The sequence below is a fragment of the Neospora caninum genome, chromosome Ia, assembly GCF_000208865.1.
Source record: "Neospora caninum Liverpool complete genome, chromosome Ia".
Lineage (NCBI taxonomy): Eukaryota > Apicomplexa > Conoidasida > Eucoccidiorida > Sarcocystidae > Neospora > Neospora caninum.
The window spans coordinates 105,431-132,899 of NC_018385.1; the positions used below are offsets into that span (position 1 = coordinate 105,431).

Below are 27,469 nucleotides of genomic sequence, written 5' to 3' on the forward strand. Positions count from 1 at the left end.
CGAGCGCCGACATGAGCGGCAGGGCTTCGCTTCCGTCGAACCCCCTGTTTTGTTTTTTGCCTTCCTTCGCTTTTCCTCTTCCAGGCAGTGCTGTCTCCTCTGCACTCTGTCTTGGCCCGATAACACAGGAGGCAGGCACATAGCTCTGGTTATTTGGAGGGATGGCGGGCTGTATGAGGTTTCCTGAAGAAAACCGTGCGTTTACCTTTTTCGCGCCGTCCGCTCCAGAGAGTATCGACCTTCTTGTCATTCCTCACCTCTCCCCCTTTTCGCGCATTCTTGTTTTTCGTCTGGAGCTTCTTCAAGTATGTCGGCTCGCCGCGGCGGTGTCTGATCTGCGCGGGGTTTAGCGGAAAACAAAGACTCGCCGGCTTCTTTTCTTTCGCATCGTCTGTCGTGTTCGTCGATCTAATCAGGTGTTCCCGTCCACCTCTGGTGCGCCTGATAGCCGCTGTCTCTCTTGTTTTGGCTGTGCTTTGGTTCAAGAAACCAGAGACTTCTCTTTCAAGTGAATGCGTCTGCCAAAGCGACCTCGATGACTGTTTTTCTTTCACTTTCCTGTCCCCCCGCCTCGACACGCATCTGAAAGAGAAACTGAAAGAAATCTCCGAGAGATCCTGACGGCTTTAAATGTCCAGGGCGTTCTTCTGTCCTATTCGCGTCAAATCGACAGGCCGTTATACTGGCATGAGAGGGGAAAGAGACAGGCCTCAACTGCAAAAGAATCAACTTTTATTTCCCACTTTTCCAAGATTGTGGCGGAAGTGCTTCAGGCAGAAAATATAAAATCCACGTGGTCTACACGCTGAATCTCTCAGCATAGATGCATATAAAAAATACATATATATACAACCACCTTTCTACCAACATATGTATATATATATATATATATATATATATATATGTCTCTACCTGCATACATCCTGTGCTATATATCTATTTTGTTCTATCCACCTATTTATACACATACATATCCGTCCCTCCCTCTATATGTTTTAAACGGCGTCCCCCATAGAACCTAGAGAGCGAGAGTCAGATCGCCTTAAACCGCGCGAAAAAAAAGATGAGTGCACACGCCCCGCCGCGTCGTACTCTGAGAGCTCTTGAAGCTTATGGACGTGGAAAGGCCCAGCGACTTCGGCTGGTTGCCACAGCTTTGCTGTTGAGTGGCAGCGCAGTTCCGCGTTTTCGCTCGCTTCTGTTGCACTTCGACACAGAAAACACCCCGATGCGAACTGGAACAAAACTAGCCTTCCTCTGGAGAGAGGGTGATACCCGTGTGCTTGAACGGCGAGGCTGAAGACCACAAGTGCACGGAGAACCCTGTGGCGATGGGCACGAGGTATCCTACGTTAGCTCTCCGAGCACAACCCGTAGCGAGAGGCAGCCGCTGGGGTGGATTGCGCTATCTGAAAAAAAGCGAGGTCTGTGGACTTATCCCAAATCGCGCACCATTCACTGAGTCCCTTCCGAGTCGTAGAGTGTTGCGTGAGCACAGAGCCCCCGAGAGAGAAAGACGCGGAAAGCAAGGCGAGGCGGTTTGAGCACGAGGGGATCTCTCTGTCTCCTTTCAGGTGTTTCCAAACGCGGTCGCGGGCGCGCTTCCACACAAAAGAAGCTGCGGCAAAAAACGAGGGAGAAACGAGCATCGCCCCCCGGAAAAGAGCGCGGAGCGCCAAAAACCCACAGAGGCAAAAACTGGAGACGGAAAACTGGGCACCACACAAACGATTGCTCGCGGGAAAGATCACAGTCTCTGCTCTGGCGTTTACATGTAGTCGTTGTTTCGCAAAAATGATAGAGGAACAGGACGCAAAAACGAAGGAACAGCGCGAGAATGTGAAGGGGGGAGCACACTGTGCGAACTGGGCGCGGGTTGCTACCTTCTTCTCGCTTCTCTCGCGTCTTGACAAGAATGTCTCTCGGTGAGAGCAAGGGGGAAATCCGGTTCTCCGTTGCAAAGTCTCTGTGCCTTTTCGTTCCGCTCTGCCTTCTCACCGGCGTTTCTGCTCGGCTTTTTCTCGCGCTGGTTCTCTCTCGAAAGAGTGTGTCGGTGCCGCTTTACACGTTCGATGTCTCGGCGGTCCTTTCCTCTGTCGCCTTTCTCACGCCAACATCACGACGGGGCAGTCAACTCTCCGCTCTTCTCGCTTGGACAAACTTCGTCGCGCTGCAGCCTCAGACCCCGCAGCCTCTCCGTCGAAAGCGAGAGAAAAACCGTCTCGGGCGATCGCTGCCGACGCCGCGCCTCCCGGCACCGCGCTTCCCGCGAACGAGACGGAGAGTGAAGAACAAGAGAGAGAACAGGGGAGAGAAGAACTTAGAGAATTGAGAGGAGAGGACGGAAGTGCAACGGCTACATCGCGTTCGGCCGTTGCGGCCGAGGTCGTGGTGACGGGCGAGAGAGAGGAACAGAGCGTAGCGCTGTTCCAGTCTTCTCGCGTTCTGCCGCATGCATCTTTTCCAGACGAATGAAAGTCCCAAGAGAGAACAGCGACAGACTTGGGGGGTGGTTCCACCTCACTTGAGGCTGCAGTCGAAGTCGGCGATGCGGCCGGGGAAGGCGCTTCGCACGCCAGCAGGTCGAGATCCTCCATATCGCTCGAGTGTGCGCCCTCAAGGAAAGACGCAACGCGGACGCTTCTCTCGTCTTTCTCTCCTCTCTCCCCAGTCTCTGCCCCGCGAGATCCCTTTCGAACATCACCTCCACCTCGCTCCGCTTCCCACGCTTCTCGCGTGCAGGCCTTAGCGTCTCCCGCCTCGCCCAGTTCCGCGTGCTGGAGCTGTGCAGCCCCAAAGAGCCTGAGCATGGTCTGGGTCTTTGCGTCTGCCTCAGCTGCCTCTTGGGCGTCGCGCACGAAGCCTGGTTCGACCTCTGGCCTTTTGTCCACTTCCGTGTCCAGTTCGTCGCGCAGGAAGTCGCGCTTTCGATTCAGGCGCGAGAAGGTGTATTGGCTGGCCTCGCGGTGGAAGGCGGAGTGTCGCCCTCGCTCGCTGTCGCGTTCTTCTTCCCGGTCACGCCTGTCGCGTTCCTCTTCCTCGTCGCCGCGTCTTCTGCGCCCGCCTTCTCGCCCTCGGAGCAGCAAACGCGCAGAGAAATCGTCGAAGAAACGGAGGAGAGACCTGCCGGCGGTGTGCGCGCTCAGGCGCTCGCGGATCCAGCCTTTGGGCTTCGAGAGCAGAAAGGCGAGAAGACAGAGGAGGGCGAGGTTGACGAACGCCGCGGCCAGCGAGGCCGCACACGCCGTCCGCTTCGTCTCGGCAGGCAGCGGAAACGTGTCCGCGGCGCACAGAAACAAAAGACCTAAGAAGAAGAGGAAGATCGCCCCGGAGCCGAGGAGCAAAAACCCGCACCAACTCCAGAGCGGAAACCTCCGGGAAACCATCTTGAAAAGAAAAAATGGGTCACACGCAGGCGCACAGACACCCGAAGGACAGGCAAGGCCGAGAGAGACGGCGAGAAAGGAGAGGAAGATGCGGCCAGGGAGAAAGCAAGAGAGTGCGGGAAAGCAAGAGAGCGTGGGAAGGCAAGAGAGTGTGGGAAAGCAAGAGAGTGTGGGAAAGCGAGAGAGGTTAGACAGTGATGTAATCCGCGAAGATTTTTTCGATTTCGCGATCAAAGAGGTGACAGCGGATCGGCATGTCGGCGTCGTAGAACGGATTCTTCAAAACGTAGTCCGCGTAAGCCTCGTAGACACGCCGAAGGGAGCCTTCGACTGTGGCAGGAGAGAGACCCAGTTCCGCCACCAAGACGAACTTCAAACCTGCAAAAGGGAAAACGCAGCGCGACGAGAGATGGTCGGATGGAACGAGCGAGAGATGCTCTCGCGCAGTCCTTCTGCGCGACAGGAAAACACAGTCAGAAGAGAGAGGGAAGACCCGGAAGAAGAGAAAACGCGGAACGTGGGAGTGCAGGGGAAAAGCAGAGGGCCGCAATGCCTTCGCGAGCCTTCCCTCTCCTCGCCGTCTTTGCTTTCAGTTTCTCCTCTTCTCTGTCTACGCTTCCGGCTTTGTTTGCTTTCTGCGTTCGATCGTTTCCGGCTCAGCTTCTTGATGCGCCTTTCCGGTCTTTTTCGCACCTGTGCGCGTTTCCAGGCACTGGAGACGGAAGTTGTCCGCCTCGATCAAGTTGATGCCTCTCGGGTGGAGCGCCGCGAAGGGGTTGCCTTTCTCTGGAGACGCCGGAGACACTTGGGCTGCAATCGCACTCAAACCGTGGAACGTCGAAGCCAGGCGAATTGCGTCATTGGCGGACAGCTGGACGGCTGTCGTGAAGTTCTGCGAAGAGAGGGGAGAACGTGGGGGGAAAGCGAGGAAAAGGTTAGAAAAAACCGAGAGAAGGCTGCGGAGACACGCGGGAGAGCCCAGACTCCGAGAACGTCAAATGAGATTCACGGCAAAATGCCTGGCAGAAAAGGTGAGAAGGGGAAACGACGGTGAAGAGCAGTCGCAAAGACGCACGATGGGAAGAAGAAAGAGAAGAGAGCGGAGGAGAAAAGACAGAAAAGAGAGAGGGGAGAGAGAAGAAATGTGACACAAGAGAGAAGCGGAAGACAAGGTAGAGAAGCGAGATAACGAGAAAAGAAGAGGCATAGAAGAAAAGGAGTGGCGTAAGAGAAGACAGAGAAGAAAGAAAAGAGAGAAAAGAGACGAGTTGAGGACCTCTCCGAGAGAAGGACGCGCAGCAAGATGGCCAAAAGAGGAGGGAAAGGCCGGAAAACTCACCCTCTGATAGACAAGACTTCCGTGTTTGTTATTGATGAAGAGAGAATACATTTTCCTCACGAAGCGAAGCGTATTGGAGACACAGACAGCGCTCTGAGGAGAGAGGACGACCACGACCTTGACGCCAGCAGAGAAGCGAAGACAGGAGGGGGTCAGGCGAGTCACCAGAGAAGTCCGAGAAACGGAGAGAGAAGAAAAAGACCACGCGAAAAGAGAGAGAAGAACGGCGACAATCTGCGGGGAGAATGCCTGCGCGGCAAATAATGACGGACAGAGGAACCAGATGAGGCCCGAGTAGGAGCGAAGACACAACCGAGTGTGGTGAATCCGAGGACACACGGAAGGCGGTTTGTGTGTGTGTCCCTCTTCTCGACGAAAAACGCGGGAAAAAGAGAGTTCGCGCGCGACAAAAAAAAAAGCCAGTGGCGGGGCCCAGAAGTCGTCTCCCAATGGCGGTGAGACAGAGAAAAAACTCGGCGGCCTGCGTCTCTTCTCTCCCCCTTGTCTCCCGAAATCTCTTTTTCCAGTCGAGAATTCGAATCGAGTATTTCTTCCACCGTTCCGAGAAAAACGCGGCAAAGCGTGAGGCGTGGCCTGGCTTCCAAGAGGCCTTAAAGCTGCCGCGCGGAGAAGACGACGAGAGGGAAAAGAGAGCAGGAAACGCGTTTCCGCGTAAATGAGCAGGTGGTTTCCGAGGAAGACAGGAAACGAAAAAACAGAAACTGCGAGGAGAGGGAGGACACAGTGCGTGAAGAGTAGGAAAAGTTGGAGACAGGAGAGGTGTCTAGGTAGGTCGAGGAAAAGGGCGAATCTCCGCTCGCACGGGCACGCGTTCTCCTCTGCGATTCGGGGAAAAGATGGAAAAAATAAGTAAGTCGCATCTGCGAAAGACACACAGACCTGTCGCTTTTTCCAACAGGCGAGCGCTGCCGCACGCAAGTGTCCCGCGAGAGAAGCGAGGGATGTGCAGAAAAAAGGGTGGAAGGTCAAAATGGGAGATCGCGCTTTCGTTTTCTTCCCCATGCCCAGACACAAGACATTCGGAAGAAGCCCAGAAGATCTACTTCTCTTTTGCCGTCTTTTGCCGTCGGGACTTTATTTACCGAGACACTCTTCGCTTTCTTGAGGAAACGGGTTCCCGGCCGTGGTGTGACTCGGCGCGCGGCTGCGCCGGCGACTCTCTTCCGTGTTTTCTCTCGTGACAAGCGCTATCTCTGAAAGGCGCGTTTTTGCAGTGTCGCGGTCAAGCAGCCCAGTTGACGTCCTTCTCCGTGTTCTTTGTCTTTTTCGTTCTTTTCTCTTCGCCTTTCCTGGGGTTTTCCCTTTCGCGCGCCTCAGCGGCACGGCAGGACGCCTCGCCGTGTTTGTGCGTGAGTCGACTCGGCAGTGTGCGAGCCCACCGACGAGGCTGAAGAAAGAGGAGAGACGCCCAAAGTGGAGGAGAGAGAACATTCTCAAGCGCACGGGAGTCGAGAGAGAAAGAAAGAAAGAGAGAAAGAAAGAGAGAAAGAGAAGAACGAAGCCAGAGTGCCGGTGTCTTGAGGGTGGACTCTGCGCGCCGCGGGGTCAGAGAGACGACGGCTCGCCGACGGCTCGCCGACGGCGGGTTGGAGTCTCTCGCAGGGCTGTGAATCGACAAAACGCGTGGAAGACCAACTCGCGAAAGTTTCACTCCCGTCTCGCCGTGTTTCAACGAAAAAGAAACAAAAGCGCATCCGGTTCAATGACACAAAACGCGCAGGTTGTGCTGGAGACTCGGCGAGGTCACACTCTGCGAGGCAGCGACGGAGAGACAGCGCCTTTCCTCAACCGCTCTTCGCCCTCACCCGACTGTTTCGCCTTTTCCTCTCTTTTTCTCCCTTCTTCCCGTTCGCGCTTCCCTTTCTCAAGTGTCTTTCGCCCTGTCTTCTAGAGCCCGAAGTGGTTTTGTAGACCGGGGTCTGTCTGTACACACGACCAGCCTAGCGCCGAGACGGCGTTCGCCTTTCTCGTCTTTCTCTCCGACCCTTTGCGTGTTTGAGTTAAATCGAATCCACCCAGTCACCTTCGCTCCGCCTGTTTCCGCCGTTCACTTCTCAGGCGCTGGCTCTTGCGCTCTTCTTTCTTTCTGCCCCTTCTTCAAAGGCTCTCTCGGGCAGGGCCCCGCCGTCCTTCGCCTCCTTCGCTCTCTTCTCTCCCAACGATGACAGTCGCGCCGCCTTCGCGCGGGGGAGACTCAGTATCGGCCCCTGTTCTCTCTTCTTCTTCCTCTTCTTCCTCTTCCTCTTCTTCCTCTTCCTCTTCTTCGTCTGCCTCTTCTTCCTCTTCTTCCTCTTCTTCGTCTGTCTCTTCTTCCTCTTCCTCTGTTTCTTTCTCGTCTTTCTGCGGGAGAGACCCGAGTTTGCGTGCTGCGAGTGTTCTCGACGGCGTGTCTCGCCACCTTTTCTGGCGCCCCTCCAGTGGACCTCTCGCCCTCAATTGTCGCAAACTTCCTCACTACGTTCGCATTCTTCCGGACGGACTGACCGCTCTCTATGCTGGGCGGGGAGACTACACAGATGTCGGGGTAAGGAAGGAGAATCGGACGCCGTTCTCGCTTCTTTTTTGGCCCTAAAAAAACGGGCAAAAACACGCATTCAACACACAACGCGTCTTCGGCTCATCTCTCCCTGCATTTTCTCTCTTCTGCTGTCTCTTCTCGTTCTTCTGTGGTTCCTTTTCTGGGTTTTCTGTGCCTCTCTCTGCGGTTCTCGCTGGGCCACACCGGAGAAGCGAAGCGAGTGCCCTGTGCTGTTCACAACTCCCGCACGCCTTCCCTTTTTCCCTCTTTCCTTCATTCCGACTCGGTTTGCTCCCCTGGTCTTCTTCCGCCTGTCTCCCCCGATCTTTCTTCTACTTGATCTTCTCTTCTTTCCCTGGATCTTGGCTCTTTTCTCTGTTAGGTCGTTCAGGCCGAGAAGCCGGCAGCCACGACGTGCGCAGTTTATTATTTCGAGGTAAAAATCCTCGCTGCATCTTCCACGCCCCACATTTGTGTGGGCGTCACTACAAAGAGCGCGGCACTCACAAAGCAACCGGGAATCGAACCAAAGTAGGGCAACACACATTCGCGTCTCCTTTCCTCGGCTCCTTTTGACGCAACGAAAAACGTCCTGGGTTACCTTGTCTCTCTCAGTTCTTGCTGTCTCTCTTTCTCTCTGTCTCTCTCTTTTTCTCTCTCTCTCTGTCTCTCTCTCTTTCTCTCTTTCTCTCTTTCTCTCTGTCTCTCTCTCTTTCTCTCTCTCTGTCTCTCTCTCTTTCTCTCTCTCTCTGTCTCTCTCTCTTTCTCTCTCTCTCTGTCTCTCTCTCTTTCTCTCTTTCTCTCTGTCTCTCTCTCTTTCTCTCTCTCTTTCTCTCTCTCCTTCTCGCTTTCGCTCTCTCTTTCTCTCTCTCCTTCTCGCTTTCGCTCTCTCTTCCCGTGGCTTCGTGAGGCTGTCGTTCCCTCGCTGAGCCTCCGTCCCTCCGTCCTTCTTCCGCCTCTGGCCCCTGTCTTTCTCTTGTCCGACGGCTCCGAAAAGCGTTTTTCTTTGCACGCAGACGGCAATTCCTCGTCTCCCTTTCTCTCTCTTGTCCGCAATCTCTCTCACCACCGATCCCCTTGTTTGTTCCGACCAGACGCACGCACTCCGACTGCGTGCAACTCCTCTCTGTATTGCCGGCACAGCTGCGTGCTGGCGAGCCGCGGGTCGGAAATCTTTCAACTTTTTTGTCTTTCTCGCCCCATGCAGCTCTGTGGGGTATCGCTCCGAGGACGGGCGCAAGTTGCTGGGCTCGGCGTCTTCGTCTTCGCTCTCGCGGGGCGGCGTCCTGCCAGGCGAGGCGTTTAGCTCGCCCTACGGCGCGGGCGACGTGATCGGCTGCGGCATCCACTACCAGTCCAAGAAGATTTTCTTCACAAAGAACGGAATCTGTTTGGGAGTCGCTGGAAAGGCAGATCCTCGCGTGAACTACATCCCCAGCGCCGGCATGCACGGAGCAGCCGAGAAAGTCAAGTTCAACTTCACAGGGCCCTTCCGCTTCGATCTAAAGGCCATGCTCCAGGTGCGAGAAGGTCACCAGGGAGAACGAGAAGGAGAAAGAAGACCGAGGAGAAGGAAACGAAGAGGAGAATAAGGAAACGAAGGGGAGAATAAGGAAACGAAGAGGAGAATAAGGAAACGAAGGGGAGAATAAGGAAATGAAGGGGCGAATAAGGAAACGAAGGGGAGAATGGAGAGGAGAAGCACGGAAAGAGAGAGCGAACAAAGGGGGATTGGTTGTCTCGGCAGAAGTGATCCTCTTTATGTTTCTCTCGGAGTCGTGCCTCTGTTTCCGTTTTGCGCTGAGGCGCGAGCGTCTTGCAGGTTTCCAGAGAGAGCGTCGACGCACGGAGGCATGCGTTACTTTCTCTTGGACGGGTTTGCCTTTCCCCCTGTTTTCCCTCTCTCTCCCTTTGTTTCCAGTGCGACATGCTCGAAGAGCGGCAACGAATCAAGGCGGACCTTGAACAAGACGCGACACTCCTCGCCCTCGTCTCGCCTGCGGCGCTCACGGAAGTCGTTCGCAGCTACCTTTTGCATGCAGCCTTTTCGCGGACTCTCGCAGCCTTTGAACGCGCTCTTGCCAGTCGCGACGGCGTCCCAAGAGATACAGACCAGGGAAGCGAGAACGCCAGAGTCAAGGCGAATGGAGAGACGGAGGCGAATGGAGAGACGGAGGCGAATGGAGAGACGGAGGCGAATGGAGAGGCGGAGGCGAATGGAGAGGCGGAGGCGAATGGAGCGGCGGAGGCGAATGGAGGCGCAGAGGCAGGAGCGTCGGATGCGCTAATGGAGACACCTGAAGTCGCCAGTGGAGGCGGCGAGGAAAGAGGAGACGAAGAATTGACGATGGGCAGGGGACACTCCGAGTATGACACGGGAGTCGCGCGCGTCGAAGAAGGCGAAGACGCGAGGAGCAGAGAGGCGGCATGCGACGAAGCCGAGGGCAAGGCGGACAGCTCCACTCCAGATGAAACTGACGTCGAGGCAGGTAAGCTTTTGAGTTCGCTCGTGTATTTCGCGTATTTCGCGAAGACGGGGAGCGAGGCGAAACGGGAACTGGGAGCACACACAGTGTCTGGAGACGCGCTGTCCAGGCGTGTGCGGGGAGATGCACGTTTCAGGGCCAGCGAGCGCTGCAGGGAGAGAGAGAGACAGAGAGGGATGTGGAGCTCGCCAGCACGTGCGGAGACACTCGCGTGGGGCTCGGGTAACCTCGGGTAGAGTTTATGGAAAGGTCGACACGGGCCGTGGTTCCAAGCAAGCGGGTGAGTGCAAGAGCTTGCCAAAGAAATGGATGCGGCGAGTTGCGGAAAGAAGGAGAGCGAAACGGCGGAGACATACAGAGGCGGCTAGCACCAGGGAGGTTAAGGCAGTCCCAGACCTCGGTTTCGCAAAACCAAGCACGGGAGGGGAGCGCGGCAGGGAGACAAGAGAAAGGAGAATCGACGGGGCAGTCGGTTTGCACTCGGCGAGGAAGCAGGGAGACACAGAGAGAGGACGAGAAAGGATTGATGATGCGCACCTGAGCAGAAGTTGATGAGGCTTTTTCACGCCAGGGATTTGCGTCGATGACAGGAAACTGTGGGGTTTTCTCTCTTCGGGGCAGACAACACACAAGCACACAGAAGGAAGGGATCATCTCCACCGTCGACTCTCGCATATTTCAAGGAACGACGTTTTCGAGGCAGCAAACGGGGCGGCTGCGCATGTCGCTCCAGCGAGGCCGCGTGTGCCGCTCTCTACGTTCTCGCGTCGTTTTCCCTCTTTCTCGAGAGCCACGGAAATCGACGGAGAAAAACTTGTCTTGTGTTGTCTCTGTCCGATGCTTTTGTCTGTACGACGGCGCACCGTCGACGCGTTCGTCTTTAGCACTCCAGTTGGGGGGGGGGGGTGTACAGCAATCAAAAAGAACTCACTTGTCTGCATCTCACAACTGGCGTCGTGTTCAGTAGCCTAGGTACGCTAGGCTGTCTCTGTCTATTCGGAGTGAGTTCGACCCGCACCTTTTTTAACTGGATGAAAGTGAATGTTTTCTTCCACGTCTTCAGAGCGGCGAGGCGGGTCGAGACGCCGACAAGCCTCAGGTTCTGCTCCGACTCGGAGAGCTTTCAGCATATCGTTTCGGCCTTCCGCGTCCGTCTCCGCTGCGCCTCTGACCTCCCAGCTGGCTTCGGCCTTTTGGCGAAAAGAGAGAGAAGAAGGCCTTGCCGGCGAAGATCTCTCGATGGGAGAGGAAGGTTCCAGCGACCAGCAAGACGACGAGGTGAGTTCGAAAGAAACTTTCTTCCGTTCTCGCCTTCTCTGGTGCCGGTACGCTTCTCCGTTTTCAGCGCTCTTTCTCCCTCGTCTGTCGTTCTTCTCTCTCTTCTCCCCCGTCTGTCGTTCTTCTCTCTCTTCTCCCCCGTCTGTCGTTCTTCTCTCTCTTCTCCCCCGTCTGTCGTTCTTCTCTCTCTTCTCCCCCGTCTGTCGTTCTTCTCTCTCTTCTCCCCCGTCTGTCGTTCTTCTGTCTCTTCTCCCCCGTCTGTCGTTCTTCTCTCTCTTCTCCCCCGGCTGTCGTTCTCTCTCTTCTCGCCCTTCGCTGATTGACACGCTTTTCGGTTTTTTGCTTTTTCAGGCTTCTCTGCGGGGACGCGAACGGAGCCCGAGTGTTCACACAACCCCCGAAAGCACGTCGATTCTTCTCGCTTCTCTTTCAAAGCGGAAAGGTACCTCGAATGCAACAAGGGTTCCCCCCTTTTCCTCATCCACTTCTCTGAGTTGCTCCTGCGCCGCGTGTTCTCTCTTTGCCTCTCGCTTTCCCTCTGCTCCCCCCTCTTCTTCTCTCCTTCTTTAGCACGTTTTCCCTCGCGTTTTCCTTCTTTTTCTTTTCACGCATCGAGTGTGCGGTCCACGCTCTTCTCAGAACTGAAGCAAGCGATCGTCGACGGACAGTCGGGCGCCGCTGCGGAGATTTTGGAAAGCTGGTTCCCTGCGGTCTTCTCCAGAGCGAAAAGCGAAGACTTCCAGGTCTGCTGGCAGCACGGACGGGTCGGACCAAGCCTAAATATCCTGTCACCACAAACGCGTGTAACTCCATATATATATATATATATATATACTGTCGGTGTGTATGGAGGGATGAAGTTCATCTCTTTCGCGCGTTTGTCTAGGCCTCCTCTGTATGATTACGCATGTGATTCGCCCTTCGTCGTCTATTTGCTGTTCTCCCTTTTCCGTCTCTCTCTCTCTTTTCGTCTCTCACGTGCCTCGGCCTTCCTCCGTCTTCCGCGCCTCACATGTGCTTCGCGTCTTCTCTCTGGTCCATGTCGAGACACCCCTTCGTTCTCTCTTCTCGCTTCACATACTTTTTTCTCTCCTCTTTTCTCGTTTCGCTCTCTGGTCCTCTTGACTGACTGGTCGCCTCGCTTTGCGCCTACCCTTCTTCGCGATTCTCTCCTCTGTGTCTCCAAATGTGGTTACGTGTGGGGAGTCTCCGCCTGTCTCCTCTCTCCTCTCCTGACGCCTCTATCGCCTTTCCGACGTTCTTGTATTGGTTTGCTTCTCCTCTTTCCGTCTATCTCTCTGCACGACGTTCGCCTGATGTTCCTCCCCACCGTCCTGTCTCTTCAGTGTCTGCCTGTCTCTTCAGTCTCTGTGTTTGCCGTGTTCTGATCTCGGCTGCGGGTTCTTCAGGACAGCTCGTTTGCCCTGTCGCTCCTCTACACGCAGCAGTTGATTGATTTGCTTCGGCCGCCCGAGAGAAACGTGGCGGCAGCGCTCGCCTGGATGAGAACGAGGCTGGCCAGTCTCTTGCGCGACGCCTCTCCGCATGTGCGACAGGCCGTAACAGTAGGTCCATAAAAAGCCCGCGAGAAGAGCAGGGAAGCAGAGAGACAGACCGAAGAAGGGGAAGGCGGCGTTTCGATGCAGAACGCACAGATGCCCTTCACGAAGCAAGGGAGACGGTCAGAGGTCGGTGCGAGGCTGGACGGGAAAAAGGGAAACCCAGACCTGTGGGAAAGAAGAGGAAGAAACGGAGGAGGAAGAGGAGGGAGAGGAAGAAGACGAAACGAAAGAGAAGAGGAAGGAGAAGACAAAGAAGAAGGATAAGCCGGAAGTGTGGTACTCGTTTTTCAAGGGTCGGTCGATTTGTGCAAGGCAAGCGAGGCAAAGGTGCGGGGATTTCTTTTTCGACTAGAGAGGAGACAGCAGGCAGAAAGAACGTGCGTGATTTGAACCTTTTGCAGGAATGCTGCGGCCTCCTCGCCTACGCAGAACCTGAGAAAAGTTCCCTGGCGGCTTTCTTCGATGTGAACCGACGGACTGTGGTGGCAACAGCCATCAACCGATGCGTGCTTCGTGAGTCGCGCTTCGTCTTTTGTCGCTCCACCTTCTCCTTTTCTCTTTTACTTCTTCCTTCGTTTTTACCGTCTTTGCTTTTCTGCGACTCGTTGTGCTTTCCGAGGGTCTGCGTACGTGTCTCGCCTTTTCGTCTTCGTGGGTCGCCGCCTTTCGCTCCTCTCTTCTCTCTCTTCTTCCTGTTTCTCTCCGTTTCCGATGTACCCTTCGCTTCTCCTCTCGGTCTGTATAAATCTTTGCTTCGTTTCGGGACCACATCTCCCTTTCCAACTCTTGCTGGTCTCTCCTTCCTTTGTTTCCCTGTCCTTGCGGCGTCTTCGTTTCCGTGTCTCCCATCTGTCGACACTCTGGCGGCTCTGGCGCGTTCTCTTTCTTCTCCGTAGAATCCGTCTTCTCTCCTTCCTTTTCAGTGTGTCTGCTGTCGGATCCCCTCTCGAACGCACGCGGCCGTTGTGTATGCACGTCCCCTAGTGTTCCGACCGTGTTCTCGCCTTTCTTCTCCCTTTCTCATCTCGGTTTTACGCCGCTTTCCATTTCTTCTTCACGCGTTCTGTCGCCTCGCGCGTTTTCCTCAGGTCACCACCTGCAAATCTCCTGCTGGTCGCCCTTGGAGATCCTTGTCAGGCACCTCGTCGCGTGCAGGTGCGCCTTATATAAGCCGAAGTGGCTTCGAGACTCCCCTTCCACGTGTTGTTTTGAAACTGCTTTCCCCGCACGCTCCGTCTATTAGCCGACACCTCTGCCGCCACTCTATATTTCGTTCAAAGAGGACGATTCGGCGTCAAAGTCGACTTCTCGAAAAATCCGACAAATACTACGCGGTGGCGTGGTCTCCCCCCCCACCCCCAGCTCTTGTCTTTCTTGCTGGTCTCACTGGCTTTTTGTCCACACACTTCGCGTTTGGTGTCGCGTTTGCGTCACCTTCCACATCGCGTCTCTTCGACAGCCTCTCTCTGGCCGAAAACGCCCTCGATTCTTTTTCTCGGGTTTCAAAGGTTTCTGTCGCGGGTTCTCCCGCCTCTTTCTTCGCATTTGTCTCCCCTCGGCGTACTGCATCCTCCCGCCTCTCTCCCCCTCGTGTTGGTCTCCGCTTGTCTCCTTTTCCGGTTTGGTGAATTCGCGTTCGCTGTTTTTCCTTTTGTTTTCAGGCAACTGCTTCGGGAGGCGTGCGGCAATCGAGGGGCCGTCCCGACACCGAGTTTGTTTTGCTACCCTCCTCCCATGCGTCTTCTCCTGCAGCCTTCGAAGCCTCAGCTGAATGGTCAGACCGCAAAGCGCGAGGCATTGATTGCGGACTACGGAGAAGAAGACCTCGTCGAACTCCCGTTAGTCTACAGTCCCTAGGCTAGTCGGCCCCAAACGATCGCTTATCCTCTTCTCCATTGATGCATGCACTGATTTAGACCCTCGAGGAAGGACGGCGCTTCTCCGATTCGCCCAGCTCCAAGGGCCCTGAGCCGGAGTCCGTGCATGCACATCTGGAACCCGCGTTCTCAGGATCGTCCACAGGCAAACGGAGAGAACAAACCTAGACACGAATGCACACATACACACACATCTATGAAGGGACATGTAAATGTGTGCGAGCATAATATATAGTGTCACATGATTATACTTATATATATATATATATATATATATATATGTAACTGTGTTTATATGGAGATATGCTTGCCCCCTTTTGATGCAATTGAGTAGCTGGATCTTCCCGTAGATTTCTGGTTTTTTCTCCGGCAATTCGCAGCACGTCCAGCAGGAATATTCCTATCGCACATTGTGTGTTTGTGTGTACCAGTATGGAGACAAGACAATGTAGAAACAACAAACCTGAGGGGCTGAGACGAAGCACGTCTCCGTGCGCATCCATCTTTCACAGACTTTTTGTGGCCGCCTCACGGCTCTCCGACAGCCTCAATCCAGTGTACAGACACCTGCGAGTGCGACAAACGGTGACTGTGGAGTGAACCTGCTCAGCGTCCGCTGTTGTTGCCGCCTTTCGTCCTCTCAGAAGCAGTTTTCCTTCTGTACGTGATTTCTGTCCTTCCCGTCGTTTTCGCCCGTTCGCGGTGCCTCCTCTCAAATTACGCTTTGAATGCGAAAAAGCTTAAATGTTTTCCTTTTTTCAACAGTTTTTACCCTCCCGTCTCGCGCGCGTTTCTTCGCTGAGCAAAGACACGATAATAAATAAAGACCACGAACCGATCAGAAAGCTGCACACACTCCGTCTCCCATACTCTCGTGCCTCATCTCCGTGTAAATTTATCTATCTTTGTAAATATTTGTGTACATCTACATGAATATGTGCCCGGGAATGCATCTCTTTTCCGACATGCACTTTGGGGTGGGTTGTCAGTTTTTCGGATGTGACGTGTGTAACCGTTTTCGTCAGCGTCGCACGTGAAAGATGTGGAGACATGTCTGTGTTGATAGCACACACGATTCTTGTGTTTCCGTGGACTTCAAGCATCGTCAGTGTTTGGGAACTGTGGACACGGGCTGGGGAGAACTCGCAACTCTCCAGTGCGATTTTCTTCTCTTCGGTGGTGCACCCGGCGGAACCCGCGGAAAAAGGAAAGGCGTTTTGTCACGGCCGACAAAAGTCTTTTGCGTGCAAGCTGGAAGCGAAGAAAAAGAGCCTTTGTGGCGTTCCAGAGTTCCTGGTGTCGTTTCGGGAGAAACGAAAACTGGAACGAGGCACCTTCGAGGCGCAGGGCTTCTAAGGAACGCGTCATCGTGGCAGAAATTCAGCTTTAAACATGCACGCTTTGTCACGAGAAAGCCGCTGGCGACACTCTCCAAATATGGAGGCACAATGCGATAAAGAGATCCCGGGAAACATCAAGGAAAGAGAGACGCATACAGCGAGCACAGCCTCTCGTTCCACAACTAAAAGTTCTCTCGTGCATCCACATTCACATGAACTACACATGTGTATAGCCACGCATGTGTCGAGAAAAAGAAACCGAGTTTTCTAGGTTTGCAAGGAGGGCCGGATTGTCTTTTCACATAGATTTCCGTGGACATTTTCTCCTCCATCCATAGATACACAGGCCACTTTCCGCCGAAACGAAGCTTCGAAAAGTCTTTGAACTAATTCAACAGACGCATGCGAGTCGCGGTCTCCCTGCGAAAAATTCGTCGGTGTATATACACTGTGGAAGGAATCGAGACCAATGTGTGAATGTCATTTGAATACTCGTGCAAGTCTTCAAGATATAGAGGTCGGCTTCATCTTGAAAAGTGACATTCACGGGGTTGCCTGCCGGCCTGAAATCCACACCTGGCGCCTTCGGACCTTGAAAAAGCGAAACGCAAACGGCGTTCAGAGGGTCCGAACGTGTGGCGAAGTTTCGTGCCGGAAACCGCGATTGCCACGCTTCACTGAATTTCCTCACGCCTCCGTCCCGCCCCTTTCTCGTGAGTCTGTGGGAGTTCCCCGAACGATCGTGGTTTTTTCCCATTCCCCTGCGAAAAATCAGACGCGTTCTTTCCCGACCTGTTTTCGCGGGGATGCGTGTGCGTGAGCACTTTGAAGTATGGGACAGATCACCCGTTTACACCTCACTGGCGGCTGCGTTCCGGAGCGTTTACCTCTATAAAAGATTTCCGCGCCTCACGCTCCAACCCCCACACAAACCGAGAGCCCTGTCTGTGTGTCCCCTGGGCACCGCACGTTTTTCCATTCTCTGAACTCAGAGGTTTTTCTTCTTCGTTGTGGCGAGTCGCAAGTCGGCTTCGAGTGTCGCTCCGAGGCGGTTCAGCGCAGTCCCCACATTCAGCGTGATTTGGTTCACGTCGTCCTGCACGAAAACATCGTCGACAGACGTCTGGAAACAGTCGGAGAGTCTCTCGGCCTTGGTGCGCGCGAAGAGCGGCGGCGCTACGTCGCGAGCGTTTTCACTTTCTCGACTTCCAGAGAGGAGGAACGCGGAGTGAGAGCTGCGACCGGCAAGGCTCGCCCCTCGTCCTCCCACGACCGCTTCCTGGCTGTCGAGTCCGAGTCGGCTCTTGCGCAAGTCCCAGTCGAGCAGCGGGTTCTTGCGAGGAAGCGGCGGCGTGGAGCCGACAGGTTTGCAGCGCTCAGTGCCGCGCTGCAACAGTCTCTGCTGGAGCAAGGCCATACGCGAAGTTGCCTCGGAGGGAGACGCGCCCAACGCGGATGTCTCAAAGCGCGAAGCGCGCGACGGCCACGCGGGAGCCGGGAAGCCTTCGTCGGCCTTCAAAAACGCAGACAGCCGGGAGGCGAACGGCGAGGCCAGGGAGCTCTGCTCGTCGTCTTCGAGAGGGCAGTCCTGCACAAACATGGCCTTTCCCACACGCGCCGCTGCAAAGCCCGACTCCACATCCAAAACTTCTTGGAGGCCACTGTCTGTCGATGTCGTATCCCGCGGGGGCATCTCCGACTCTTCCGGGCGAAGAGCAGAGGCGGCGCACCGCTGCTGAGGCGAGCGAGGATTCGGAGGCGCGCGCGGGTACAACAACGGCGAGGTGTCACGGTCGCTCTGCTCGAAACGCCGAATATAAGCCGACCGGCCGGGTCGTCCGGGAAAAGGCGACGCCAGATCCGGGTGGGCCTCGCTCTCGCGTCTCGCGACGAAGCGACTCCCAGTCGCTGCGCCCCGCCCCTCTTCGCCTTCCTCTCTGCGATCCAGGCGTCCTCCGGCCCTTGCGGCATCTGCAGGCTCGAGCGTCTCGTGTCTCTCCCGCGCGTCCCGGTCTCTCAGCGCTGCGGCGAGATGTCTCCTGCGCTCGGTCGCCTCTTCCCGCTCAGATTCGCGCTGGCTCACGCACCCCTCCCTCTCGGGAGCGGGGTTTTCCTTCTCCTCTCCTGCGCCTGCTCTTTGCTCCAGTTCAGGCGCGCGCTCTCCCGCGCTGTCGCGTCTCCCTTCTCGCCCGGGAGACTGCGTGCGTGGCGAGTCGGGACGCGCGGCGCCACGCGGTCCAGCTGGGGTGTCTGTCGCTGTCTCTCCGCAGAGCCGCGAGTGCACCCCCGTGTCCCCCCCGGTTCGCTCTTCTTCCTCTCTCTCTGAGACGTCATTGCTCCGCGCCCCGTTTCCCCTCTCGGGTCCATCCTTGCCTTCAGGGCCGACCCCCACCGTCTTGTCTCCCGACCTGTACGCCGCGACAAACGCTTCCCACGCTTCCACGGCGGTCTGCTTGGAAAACGAAGATCCAGGAGAGGAAGACGAGGAAGAGGAAGAAGACGAGGAAGAAGAGGAAGAGGAAGAAGACGAGGAAGATGGAGGAGAGGGTGCGGATGCTGACGACGAAGCGGCTGGGGCCTCTCCGGAACACGACGCAGTGTCGGTCGTTCTGACGGTTGTCGGGTTGGTTGTCGTGGTCAGTTGACTGCTGGGGGAACCGTGTTCTTGCGAGAGGAACGACGCACATGGGGACTGTGGGGACGGCTCAGTGCCCTCTCCCGATCCTTGAGAGAAAGGCGACGAGCAGGAAGACAGAGAGTGGAGGCCCAGCTTCTTCCGGTGCTCCTCGACGAGATGCGACCGCAGCCGATACAGCAGGTGGCGATGAAGCATCAGCTGCTGTTCCACTTCCGTCTCTCTCTCGCGCTCACTGCATCGGTCCCCAGACAGTGAGGACTCGCGATCTTGGAGGGCTTCCTGCAGCGCATGCAGCCGGTCCAGTGTCCCGCTCTCAATGTCTCTCAAACAGCTCTGTCGCTCCTCAGATTCGCCCCCACGCGCGTCCCGAAACTCCCGCCCCTCTCCCCTGTTCTCGCTGGGAGTTTCGCCATCTTCTTCACCCTCTTCGCCGTTCTCAGCCGTGTCTTCTTTGTCGGCGTTCTCGGTCCCCGCAGCCTGCTTGGCTTGGCCACGTGGACCGGTTGCGCCTCCGCGCCTCTCACGCATCTCTTTAATGTAAGCCAGCATGAGTTCTCGCTGCTGCAGGAAGAAACTGTCGATGCTTTGTTGCGCGGCCCCGTGCGCCTCGGCGAGCGCGTCAGGCGCCGAACCGACCGGAAAGTCCGAGCCCAGCGGAGGATGCGGAAACCTCGCCGAGGGGCCAGAGTCGCGCCTCTCGAAAGGCCGCCGTCTCTCTGCATGCGAGGAGACTCCTGTGATACCTGCCTGGTCCGCTGTTTCTCTGTGCGCGGTCTCACTGTCCTCGACGCCGGGGTCCGTGAGCGTCGGTCCCTCTGCCTGCGACGACGTCGGAGAGAGAAGGGAATCAAGAGGCGAAGTCGAGACAGCTGGAGCTTCCACGTCTGTCGGCGGGGCCGGGCTGTGGCGGTGTGCGCGCTCGTCGCTCTCTCGCGCCGTGATCCCCAACACATGCAGAGGCAGGCGAGGCAGCGCGGGCCCCGAAGCGGCTGCCGCAGAAAAGGGGGGGAAAGGATGCATGCAGGAGGGTTGAGGCACAGACGCGGCTGGGGAGGCGAAGGAAGGAGCGGGCCGAGCAAGCGGCGGGTCCTCGGCGCTCGGAAAGTGCGGAGGTCCTTCAAAGATCAGACGCTCGACCTCGTGAGAGTCTGTCTTCTCCGTCGTCGTCGTGTCCTGCAGAGAGTTCGCGATCTGCTCAACCAGAGCCCTCTCCTGCAGCTGCAGCAGCGCCTGCTGGGCCTGGACGCGCGAAAGCTCCAGAGACAGCGCGTCGGCCTGGAGCGCGTTCGGCGTCGGCGAGAAGGGAGGAACGCCCGCGCGCTGGAAGAGAGAAGAGAAGAACGGAGCCAACTCCGCGGGCGTGGTGGGAAACGCAGAGGAGACCGCCATGGAAGAAGGAAGGGGGAAAGGGTAAGACGAGGAAGAAGAAGCGCCGGAAGCGTGGCTATTCCCTGGCGCTGGAAGAGGCGTCACCGCGGGAGAAAGAGAAGACGAATGCGGAGATGAAGCTTCTTGGAGGGACTGGGACGATCGCGGCAGAGGGGAAGATGTGGGGTTCTCTTTCGGAGCGACTTCTTTCTGAGACTCTGAAACCGCCGGGGACGAAGCGAACTCCTTCCGCGGAGTTTCCGCGACTTTCTTGCATGGCTCGCATCCGTTTCCACACGGATCGGCGTGCTTTCTCACTGGAGGACTCGCGACTTCCTTCTCCGGCTCCTCTTCTGGTTGCGTCGCCGCGCCACGGTCTTCCTCTCCTTCCCTCGCAGGTCTGCTCCTGTCCTTCTCGCCATCGATCGTCTTCGCCTCGACACCTTCTTCTCCTTTCGCCCCGAGGCCTTCTTCTCCTTTTGCCCCGAGGCCTTCTTCTCCTTTCGCCCCGAGGCCTTCTTCTCCTTTCGCCCCGAGGTTTTCTTCTTTTTTTGCCCAGAGCCCTTGTTCTTCTTTCGGCTCGACACCTTCTTCTCGTGCTTCGCTCACCGTCTGTCTCTCTGCGGAGCTCTCTTTTTCTGAGTAAAGGCGTTGCGAGTTGACCGCCGGAAACGCAGGAAAGACTTCTTGGTGGTCCCGAACCACGCGGGACAGCGCCTGGAGCTCTTTGAACGCCGTCTCCAAGTGGAGGTAGTCTCGTCGCCACGTTTCCGCGCTCCATCGCTTCTCTTGCTTCTGTGCATGCAAGTCCGCGTGCAGCGTCTCAATCGTCTCGAGAGCCACGGTGTGCCGCGACTGTAGGGCGTCTCTGTGTTCCTCGAGGACTTTGAGCGCCGCAGCCTTCTCGCTGAGCTGGAGATGGAGTCGCTTGTTCTTCTCGTGCGCGTCGTCCACGTCTCGCGTCAGAGAGACTAACTGCTCCTGCTTGTCTTGCAGCTGCTGAGTGTACAGAGCCACCGCCTCGTGAGTCATCGCCTTCAACAGCTGGACCCAGTTGCTCGGGAGACTCGTGTCTCTGTCGCGCTCACACTGCTCTCCAGGCTCCGCCGTCTCGGTCCCGTCCCCTTCTTTCGCCTGTGCGTCGATACATCCTAGTTCCCGGGCGAGGTCTTCTTCCTCGTGGGGTCGGGAGATGCGTTCTTCGCCTTGCTTCGCACACGCAATCTGGTCCAGGCACGCCCCGAAGGTCGACTCGAACGTTTCTTCTCCCTCGGCTGCCTCTTTCTCGCGCTCGGCCCCAGACGAGGCCGAGGGAGACGCGCACGCCTGCGCGCGGTGACTCGCGCCTCGTCCCCGATCGTCTTCGCTGTCGCGCCGCGTCGCCCGCGCGGTCGGACCCGCGAGGCTCTGGTGACGCCGCGCAGACCGCGGCACCGGAGGACGCCCAGAAGACGCCGAGCGCGTGGAGACAGGCATCCGCGCGGAGCTCGGGCCGCTGGGCGTGCGCGGGATCGAGTCGGCCAGTGCAGAACCCGGTCGAGACGTGTGGGCGATAAGAATGGTCTTCGCGCCGGAGATCTGCGCCCAAAGATCTTGAATGGCCGTCTGGTTCTCGGTGCACGGCCGGCGCAGCTGCAGCGTCAGAAACTTGGCGAGATCCTGCCACAGCCGCTCGCGCCTCTGCAGCGTCCTGTTCGAAGTGTCGAGCGCTTGCAGGTGACCCTGAGCGCCCAAAGACAAAACGCACGCCGCAGCCGGGTTGGGAAGCCAACAAGAGAGGTGTACGCGTGTAAACCCCCTCGACCGAGAAATCCCCCCACAAAAGGTGCACATGCAAAACGTGAGAAGCTCGTTTGAGTCTCACAGCAGCCCCGCTGTTTTTTTCGCCTTGATGCGACGGCGACTTGTGTCGCTACGGGGGCCGCCAGCCACTCGGCCTTCGCTCTACGCCTCGACACCCGTTTAGACAGCGTGTCGGTGTCTCCCCTCTCTGCGCGGGTTGTGTGCGTCTGTCCCTTTCGAACCTGTTTCCGCTTTTTGGCTTACGAGGATGGCAGAAAATTTCTTGTGTTGAGCCTCGTGAAGGAGAGAGGTCAAGCCGGCGAGTTCGTCTTGGAGACACTGCTCCTCGCGGTGTCGCGCCGCCAGCTGGTCCTCGGACACTTGGAGCAGGACGCGCTGGCGTCCGATGAGGCGGTAGAATTTGTTGCGCTCCTTGTCGATCTCCGCTCTCAGCGAGGTGTGCATCGTCTCGAGGGCTTCCCGCCCGAGCTGTTCCGCTCGCCGCTTCTCGTCCACACTCACCGCCACGGCGTCCTGGAGCCTCAACAGTTGCCGGCGGCTCTCGGCCAGTTGCACGCGGTAGCGATAGAAGTCGCCGAGCATCTCCCAGAAGAGGCGCAAAAGTTGGTCCCTCGTGTCGATCGAGATTGCCAGTCTCTTCTCGCCGTCCAAGTCTTCCGAATCGCGCGTCGTGGTCCGGCCTTCGAGACCGTCTTTCTCCGCCTCCACGGTCCCGAGGGTCGAGAGGAGGTGAAGAAGCGTCGCGTCTCGCTGAGTCGTCTCTTCTTCCTCCACAACGAGGGCAGGAATCCAGAAGCGCAAGGCGCCTCCTTCCGAGACAGATGAAGCGCGGGGAGCCGAACCGTCGCCTCGAGCGCCTTCGCGCGACGCTCCGCGCGCGCCTTCGGCATCTCTCTCCGCGGAAGACGCAAGACGAGCGGCGCCTGCGCGAGAGTGCGACTCTTCCCCACTCTCGTGGCCCCGTTGGGTGTCGTCTCCAGCGATCCTCTCTCCGAAATCTTCCGCTGCAGCCGTCGTCGTCGTGGTTGCCGCCGATCCGCGCGTTTGCCTGCACTCTTCTCTACCGCTCTCGCTTTCCGCCTTGTCCAAATCCCCGCGGCCTTCGCGGCTCCGCCAGGCCTGCCATGCCGCCTCCGCTGCGGCGCAGTCGGCCTCGAAGGCCTGACCCTGCTCTTTCCAGCGCAAAATGTGGTTCACTTTCCTCCGCAAATACTCGTTCGTTCGCCGAAGACGCACATTCTGCAACTTGGACCGCTTCAGTTCTTCTTCCAGAGCGAGTTCCTTCTCGACGTTTCCCCCGAGAAGCTCCCCGAGCAAGTCCCCGTTGCTGTCACACCCGTCGCGGCGCGAGGGAGTCTCTGCCTCCCGAGCTTCCGAGACGCCGAGTTCCGCGGCGTCCTCGTTTCGCCTCCCCGCCTCGCGCTCGGTTAAATCTGCCAAGTGGATCTTCCTCAGCAGCGCGAATTCCCGCTGTTTGTGCTGCATGCGCTCGAGATGAAGAAGGGACATGCCTTGCACGAGAGTCGCCAGCAGCGCCTTCTCGAGGTCTGTGCCGCCAGCCGCGGAACCGTCGCAGCGGCCGCAGGCTGAGGCAAACGCGAAGGGTGGGCAGCCCTTCGCGTCGTCCCCGAGACGCTGCTCTGCAGTTTTGAGGGCAGGCTGTGTAGGGAAGGTCCACCCGAGAGAGAACTCGAGAGCCTGAGCGAGATCGGCGGCGAACGACTGGTTGAGAGACTGCATTTTCTCAGCCACGCCGTCCCCGACGCTCGCAAACCGCAGCTGATCCACGGCCTTCAGGCCTGCGCTGCCTGTCGGGAAGAGGAGCCGCACGGGTTCTGGCCCGCCTCGCACTTTGGTCTCTTCTTGGGTCGTGGGGCCTTCGTCCGCTAGGTGCGGCGCGCCGCCCGAGCTGCGAGTCAGCGGAGACAGAAGAAAGAGGAGCGCTTCACGGAACTGCGAGACTTGGCGCCAAGACGTCCAGCGACGGTCCGAGGCGAGACGCAGCGCGCGGCAGTCTTTCTGCAGATTGTGCACCGCCAGCTGCGTCTCCTTCAGGGTCTGGTCGCGGCACGCCAGGCGCTCGTCCATCAGCGCCTGGAGTTGCTGGACCTTCTCCAGAGCTAGAGCTGTCCTGTGCCCCGACTCTTTTGCTTCAGAGGCAGCGACGCCAGGCGAGCCCGGGTTGGGCGCTCGCCTCTTGGAGTCCTCGGAGGTGCTGTCCTTCGTGGCTTCGAGGGCCGCCCGCGAGCGTTCTCTCGAGTCCGCCGTGCCTCGGTCTTCTCGCTCCGTCTTCTCTCGAAGTTGGACAAAGTCGGCCTCTTCCCGCGCTCGAGTGTGCCGTCTCGGGTTCTCTTTGCTCGCCAGCTCAGCGCCCGTCAGGGGCGCCGAGATGACACTGATGTCCATGGCCACATCGTCCTCGAGTTGTTCGAGCCGGTCTTCCATTTTCCGTCGTTCCTTCTGGAGCGCCGCTGCATGCACGGCCTTCAACTCGAGAATCTCGACGGCGTGCTGCTCCTTCAGTCGCTGGACCTCCATCTCCCGCTCTTCCTTCTCGCGCTGCAGCAGCGAGTCGCCTTGGCGCTTCAGGGCCTTTATCTCCTCTTCATTGTGCGACAGCTGCGAGGCGAGAAGCGAGACTTGGTAGCGCAGAGCTTGCAGCAGCTTCTCGCCTTTGACTCGAAACGCAGAGGCTGACCGGTCGCCCCAGTCGATGCGGTCGAGGGGGAGCGCGAGACACGTCCCCAGCGACAGTTCCGCCCACGGAGCAAAGCGACGCGGCGACAGCGGCTGAGAAGGTGCGTGGCCTGCAGCAGACTGCGGCGCCGGCGATCCATGCGAAGTCGAGAGGCGCGGAGAAACGGGACAGCAACAGGGAGAGGGAGGCGACTTCAGATCTCGCGAAGAGCAGTCCTGGGGCTTCGCCTTGGCGCACCACCTGTCCTTCTCATCGCCGAAGAACGAGCCACACGAGGCCGAGCACGACGAGCAAGGTTTTGTGGATTTCGACGTTTCTCTCGGGGACGAATCTGGCGACAAATGCCGGCGTTTGTCCTTCCTCTCGCGTTCCTGGGGCTTCCAGTGGGGCGAACAGAAGCCAGATCTTCTGCCAGCTTTGCTCTGTTCCTCCTGGCCTCCACACTCGTCGTCGGCCGCCCTCCCGTCCCGTTTCTTCCGGGCTCTTCGCTGCTCGCAGCTACCTTCGGACGATCCCGAGGAGTCGGAGCCTTCTCCTGCACTCCTCTTTCTTGTCCTCCTGCCTCGTTTCTCACGTCTCTCCCTCTTGCCCTCTTTCTCCGCTCGCCCCGCCTCTCTTTGGGCATGCCGAGGCTGCGCTCCAGCAGAGGAAAACGAGCCGGCCGGAGACGCCAGCGAAGAGTCCTCGTTGGTTGGAGCGGCGTGTCCATTCGACCGCAAGATCAATCCCGCCGGAGGAACGTGGACGGAAGAAAAGTGTCTCCCTTTTCTCTCCGTTCCTTGCTCGTCGTCTGACGAGGAAGTCAAAGAGAGACACCGCAAGCGATGCTTCGCTTCTCGCGCTATCCCCTCTGCTTCCTGGAGATCTACAGAACGGAGTTCCGCAAACAGAGAAGATCTTCGGGCGCCTCTCGCAGGCGACCGTCGTCCTTCGTGCTTCGAGGCGCGCTCTTCCTCATCTAGGGGCGGTCGGGAGGGACGTGCAGGAAAGGGAGTTGCCAAGGACACAGAACGGCGGATGGCTCTGCGAGAGGACGGCAAGAAAGACTCTGAAGTTTGCGTCTCCTCGCGTGCGAGGCCTTGACTGCTCCCTCCTTGTCGGTTCCAGAAATCTGGCAGCGCCCGGCTGTTCTCGTCTAAATAATCACTCAGTCTTTCCATATTCATCGCGAGAGAGCCTTTCGCGTTTGGTCTGCAGGCAGACACCTCTGAAATGTATCGAAAGTGCATTTGTTTTCTCTCGTCGTCCTCGCTCTTTCCTCTTCGCTTCGCAGAATCCAAACCTGCGAGCCTGCGTGTCTCGCCCTCTTCCAAGGCGTTCCAGTGGCCTGCATTCCCAGCGGGAGACGCCGTCGACAGACCCGACTTCCTCGGGGTTGGTCGGGAGTCTCTTCCCTTTCTTCCTTTTTCTCTCGCGTCTTCGTCTCTCTCTCGTTGGTCGAGTCTTGCGTCCTCAGACAGGAGACTTTCCTCTTCAGAGGATTGGTGCGAACGAGCAGAGTTTCTGGGTTTTCGGCGTTCGCCCTTTCCATCATTGTGCAACTGTTTCGTGTGTCCCTCCGAAGAAGAGAGGGGAGACGGCGAACTAAGAACCACGCTCCCTGCCTCGATCAGACAAGCTAGGGGTTCCTCACTGGACATAAAGCGCGTGACGCACTCGTCCACAGGATGGGCCATCACGAACTCGCATGCATGGTCCTTGGCTAGCGTGTAAAGGAAAAATAAAACGACCAAGGCTTGGTAGCAGCCTGTGAGGCATTCCTTGGCAATTCGGTCGCGCGCGAAGAACGCCGGCGGAATGTTTGCGTCTTTTAGCACTTTCTCAATCAAAGCCCAGTTGTGATCTTCCTCGCTGGATGCCCGGGGAAAGGGGTGGAAAAAAGCGAGAGCCGATCCGGCGGAAGACGGTTTTGAGGCCCGAAAGATGTCGTGGTGTTTTTCCAAGAGACGCGGCCAGACTAGTGCGAAGAGTTCCAGCAAAACCCCCCCTTCCTTGAGCGTCGAGAAAGACAAATTCTCGCGTCCAGTAACTTCTTCGGCCCAGGCCAGAACCTCTTTTTTCCCGATCTTTGGCAGAGAAGCGTTGAGTGGGGTGTGGGCTTCGCTGGTCGGTTCTTCCTGTCGCTTGGCGAGCCGAAGTGACGGGACGCTGTGTGTTTTCTCCGGTGTCGCTTCCGTCGATTTCGACTGCGACACAGGCGACACTCTTTCCGCCTCGGCGCGCTCCATGCGCGAGCTCGAGAGTTTTTCCCGTGGAAAAGAAGAAGAGATATCCCGGAAAAGTTGCGCAAAGTCCTCGAGCGACGGCAGCCCGTCGCTCTCATCGCCCTCCAAAAAGCCGGGACCGTGAGCGTCGAGCGCCGCTAAACCCGGAGGAGTGTTGCGTAGAACGGGATTGCGCGGCGACGCCCGAGAAGAACTTTCCGGAAAAGACGAAAAGGAAGAAGGACGGGTTGCCGACGGAGGGGTGGAGCGACAGGCGGCACTGCGCGAACCCGCTCGTGCCGGGTTCCGCGCCGCCATGGTGTATTAGAGGGGATATTGCGGAAACTCTCCTGTACAGGCACTTGGCATGCTTAGACCCAACTAAACGGACGCACGAGAAACGAAAAGGGATCAGCAGAAAAGAAAGACGGCCATGAGTACAAACGGCGGGGAAAAACGAATCAAACGTGTTGGGGCTGAGTTCTCTCGATGGCAGCTTGGTTAGTTACTGAACAGCTGTTTCTGCGAGTGCTGCCGCGGAGGTCAGACCTTCCGATCGGCAGAGTGAGAGGCGAGACAAACAGGAGTCCGTAAGTCTCCCTGAGTCGGAATAAGAAAAAACGAAACTTAGGCGTATTGTTACGTGCTGGTAAGAAGACAGAAAACGCGAAGAGAGCACACGGAGAACTGGGAAATGAGCACGCAGGAATTGGGTTTACAGCTGCCGTGCAAGCGACAAGAATAGAACCGGACAACTGCTGCAGTTGCGTGTGCCCGAGAAAATCCGTGCGGCAGTGGAAAAGTGTGAGATCAGAAAACTTTCTCCAGAAAAAACAAGATGGAGCAGAACAGCGAGTCTCGACCTTCCATGCGACGGGGCACAGCGACTCTCGCCTGGACTGCCGACCGATACTACCCCCCAGACCATCACCCGTGCCAAGAACTGCGGTT

The 27,469-nt window shown here is 57.4% G+C and overlaps 4 protein-coding genes across 4 annotated transcripts; 1 reads left to right on the forward strand and 3 right to left on the reverse strand.

The window, feature by feature from the left end:
• Positions 1 to 2,105: 2,105 nt before the first annotated feature.
• Positions 2,106 to 3,386, reverse strand: NCLIV_000090 (conserved hypothetical protein; the record flags this gene model as incomplete). Its single annotated transcript, XM_003879497.1, has 1 exon — positions 2,106 to 3,386. One exon carries the CDS (start codon positions 3,384 to 3,386, stop codon positions 2,106 to 2,108), a length of 1,281 nt encoding a protein of 426 aa, XP_003879546.1.
• Positions 3,387 to 3,573: 187 nt separating this feature from the next.
• NCLIV_000100 (putative sybindin-like family domain-containing protein) lies at positions 3,574 to 4,776 on the reverse strand (the record flags this gene model as incomplete). The annotated part of the gene is made up of 3 exons (XM_003879498.1): positions 3,574 to 3,764; positions 4,080 to 4,278; positions 4,726 to 4,776. 3 exons carry the CDS (start codon positions 4,774 to 4,776, stop codon positions 3,574 to 3,576), a joined length of 441 nt encoding a protein of 146 aa, XP_003879547.1.
• A 2,131-nt stretch (positions 4,777 to 6,907) lies between these two features.
• Positions 6,908 to 14,447, forward strand: NCLIV_000110 (arabinogalactan protein, related; the record flags this gene model as incomplete). The annotated part of the gene is made up of 11 exons (XM_003879499.1): positions 6,908 to 7,270; positions 7,647 to 7,795; positions 8,472 to 8,784; positions 9,186 to 9,753; positions 10,814 to 11,028; positions 11,380 to 11,470; positions 11,668 to 11,771; positions 12,438 to 12,593; positions 12,992 to 13,103; positions 13,679 to 13,745; positions 14,252 to 14,447. 11 exons carry the CDS (start codon positions 6,908 to 6,910, stop codon positions 14,445 to 14,447), a joined length of 2,334 nt encoding a protein of 777 aa, XP_003879548.1.
• Positions 14,448 to 16,795: 2,348 nt separating this feature from the next.
• On the reverse strand, positions 16,796 to 26,836 carry NCLIV_000120 (conserved hypothetical protein; the record flags this gene model as incomplete). Its single annotated transcript, XM_003879500.1, has 2 exons — positions 16,796 to 21,535; positions 21,860 to 26,836. The coding sequence occupies 2 exons, from the start codon at positions 26,834 to 26,836 to the stop codon at positions 16,796 to 16,798; spliced, it is 9,717 nt and encodes a 3,238-aa protein (XP_003879549.1).
• Between the last annotated feature and the right edge of the window lie 633 nt (positions 26,837 to 27,469).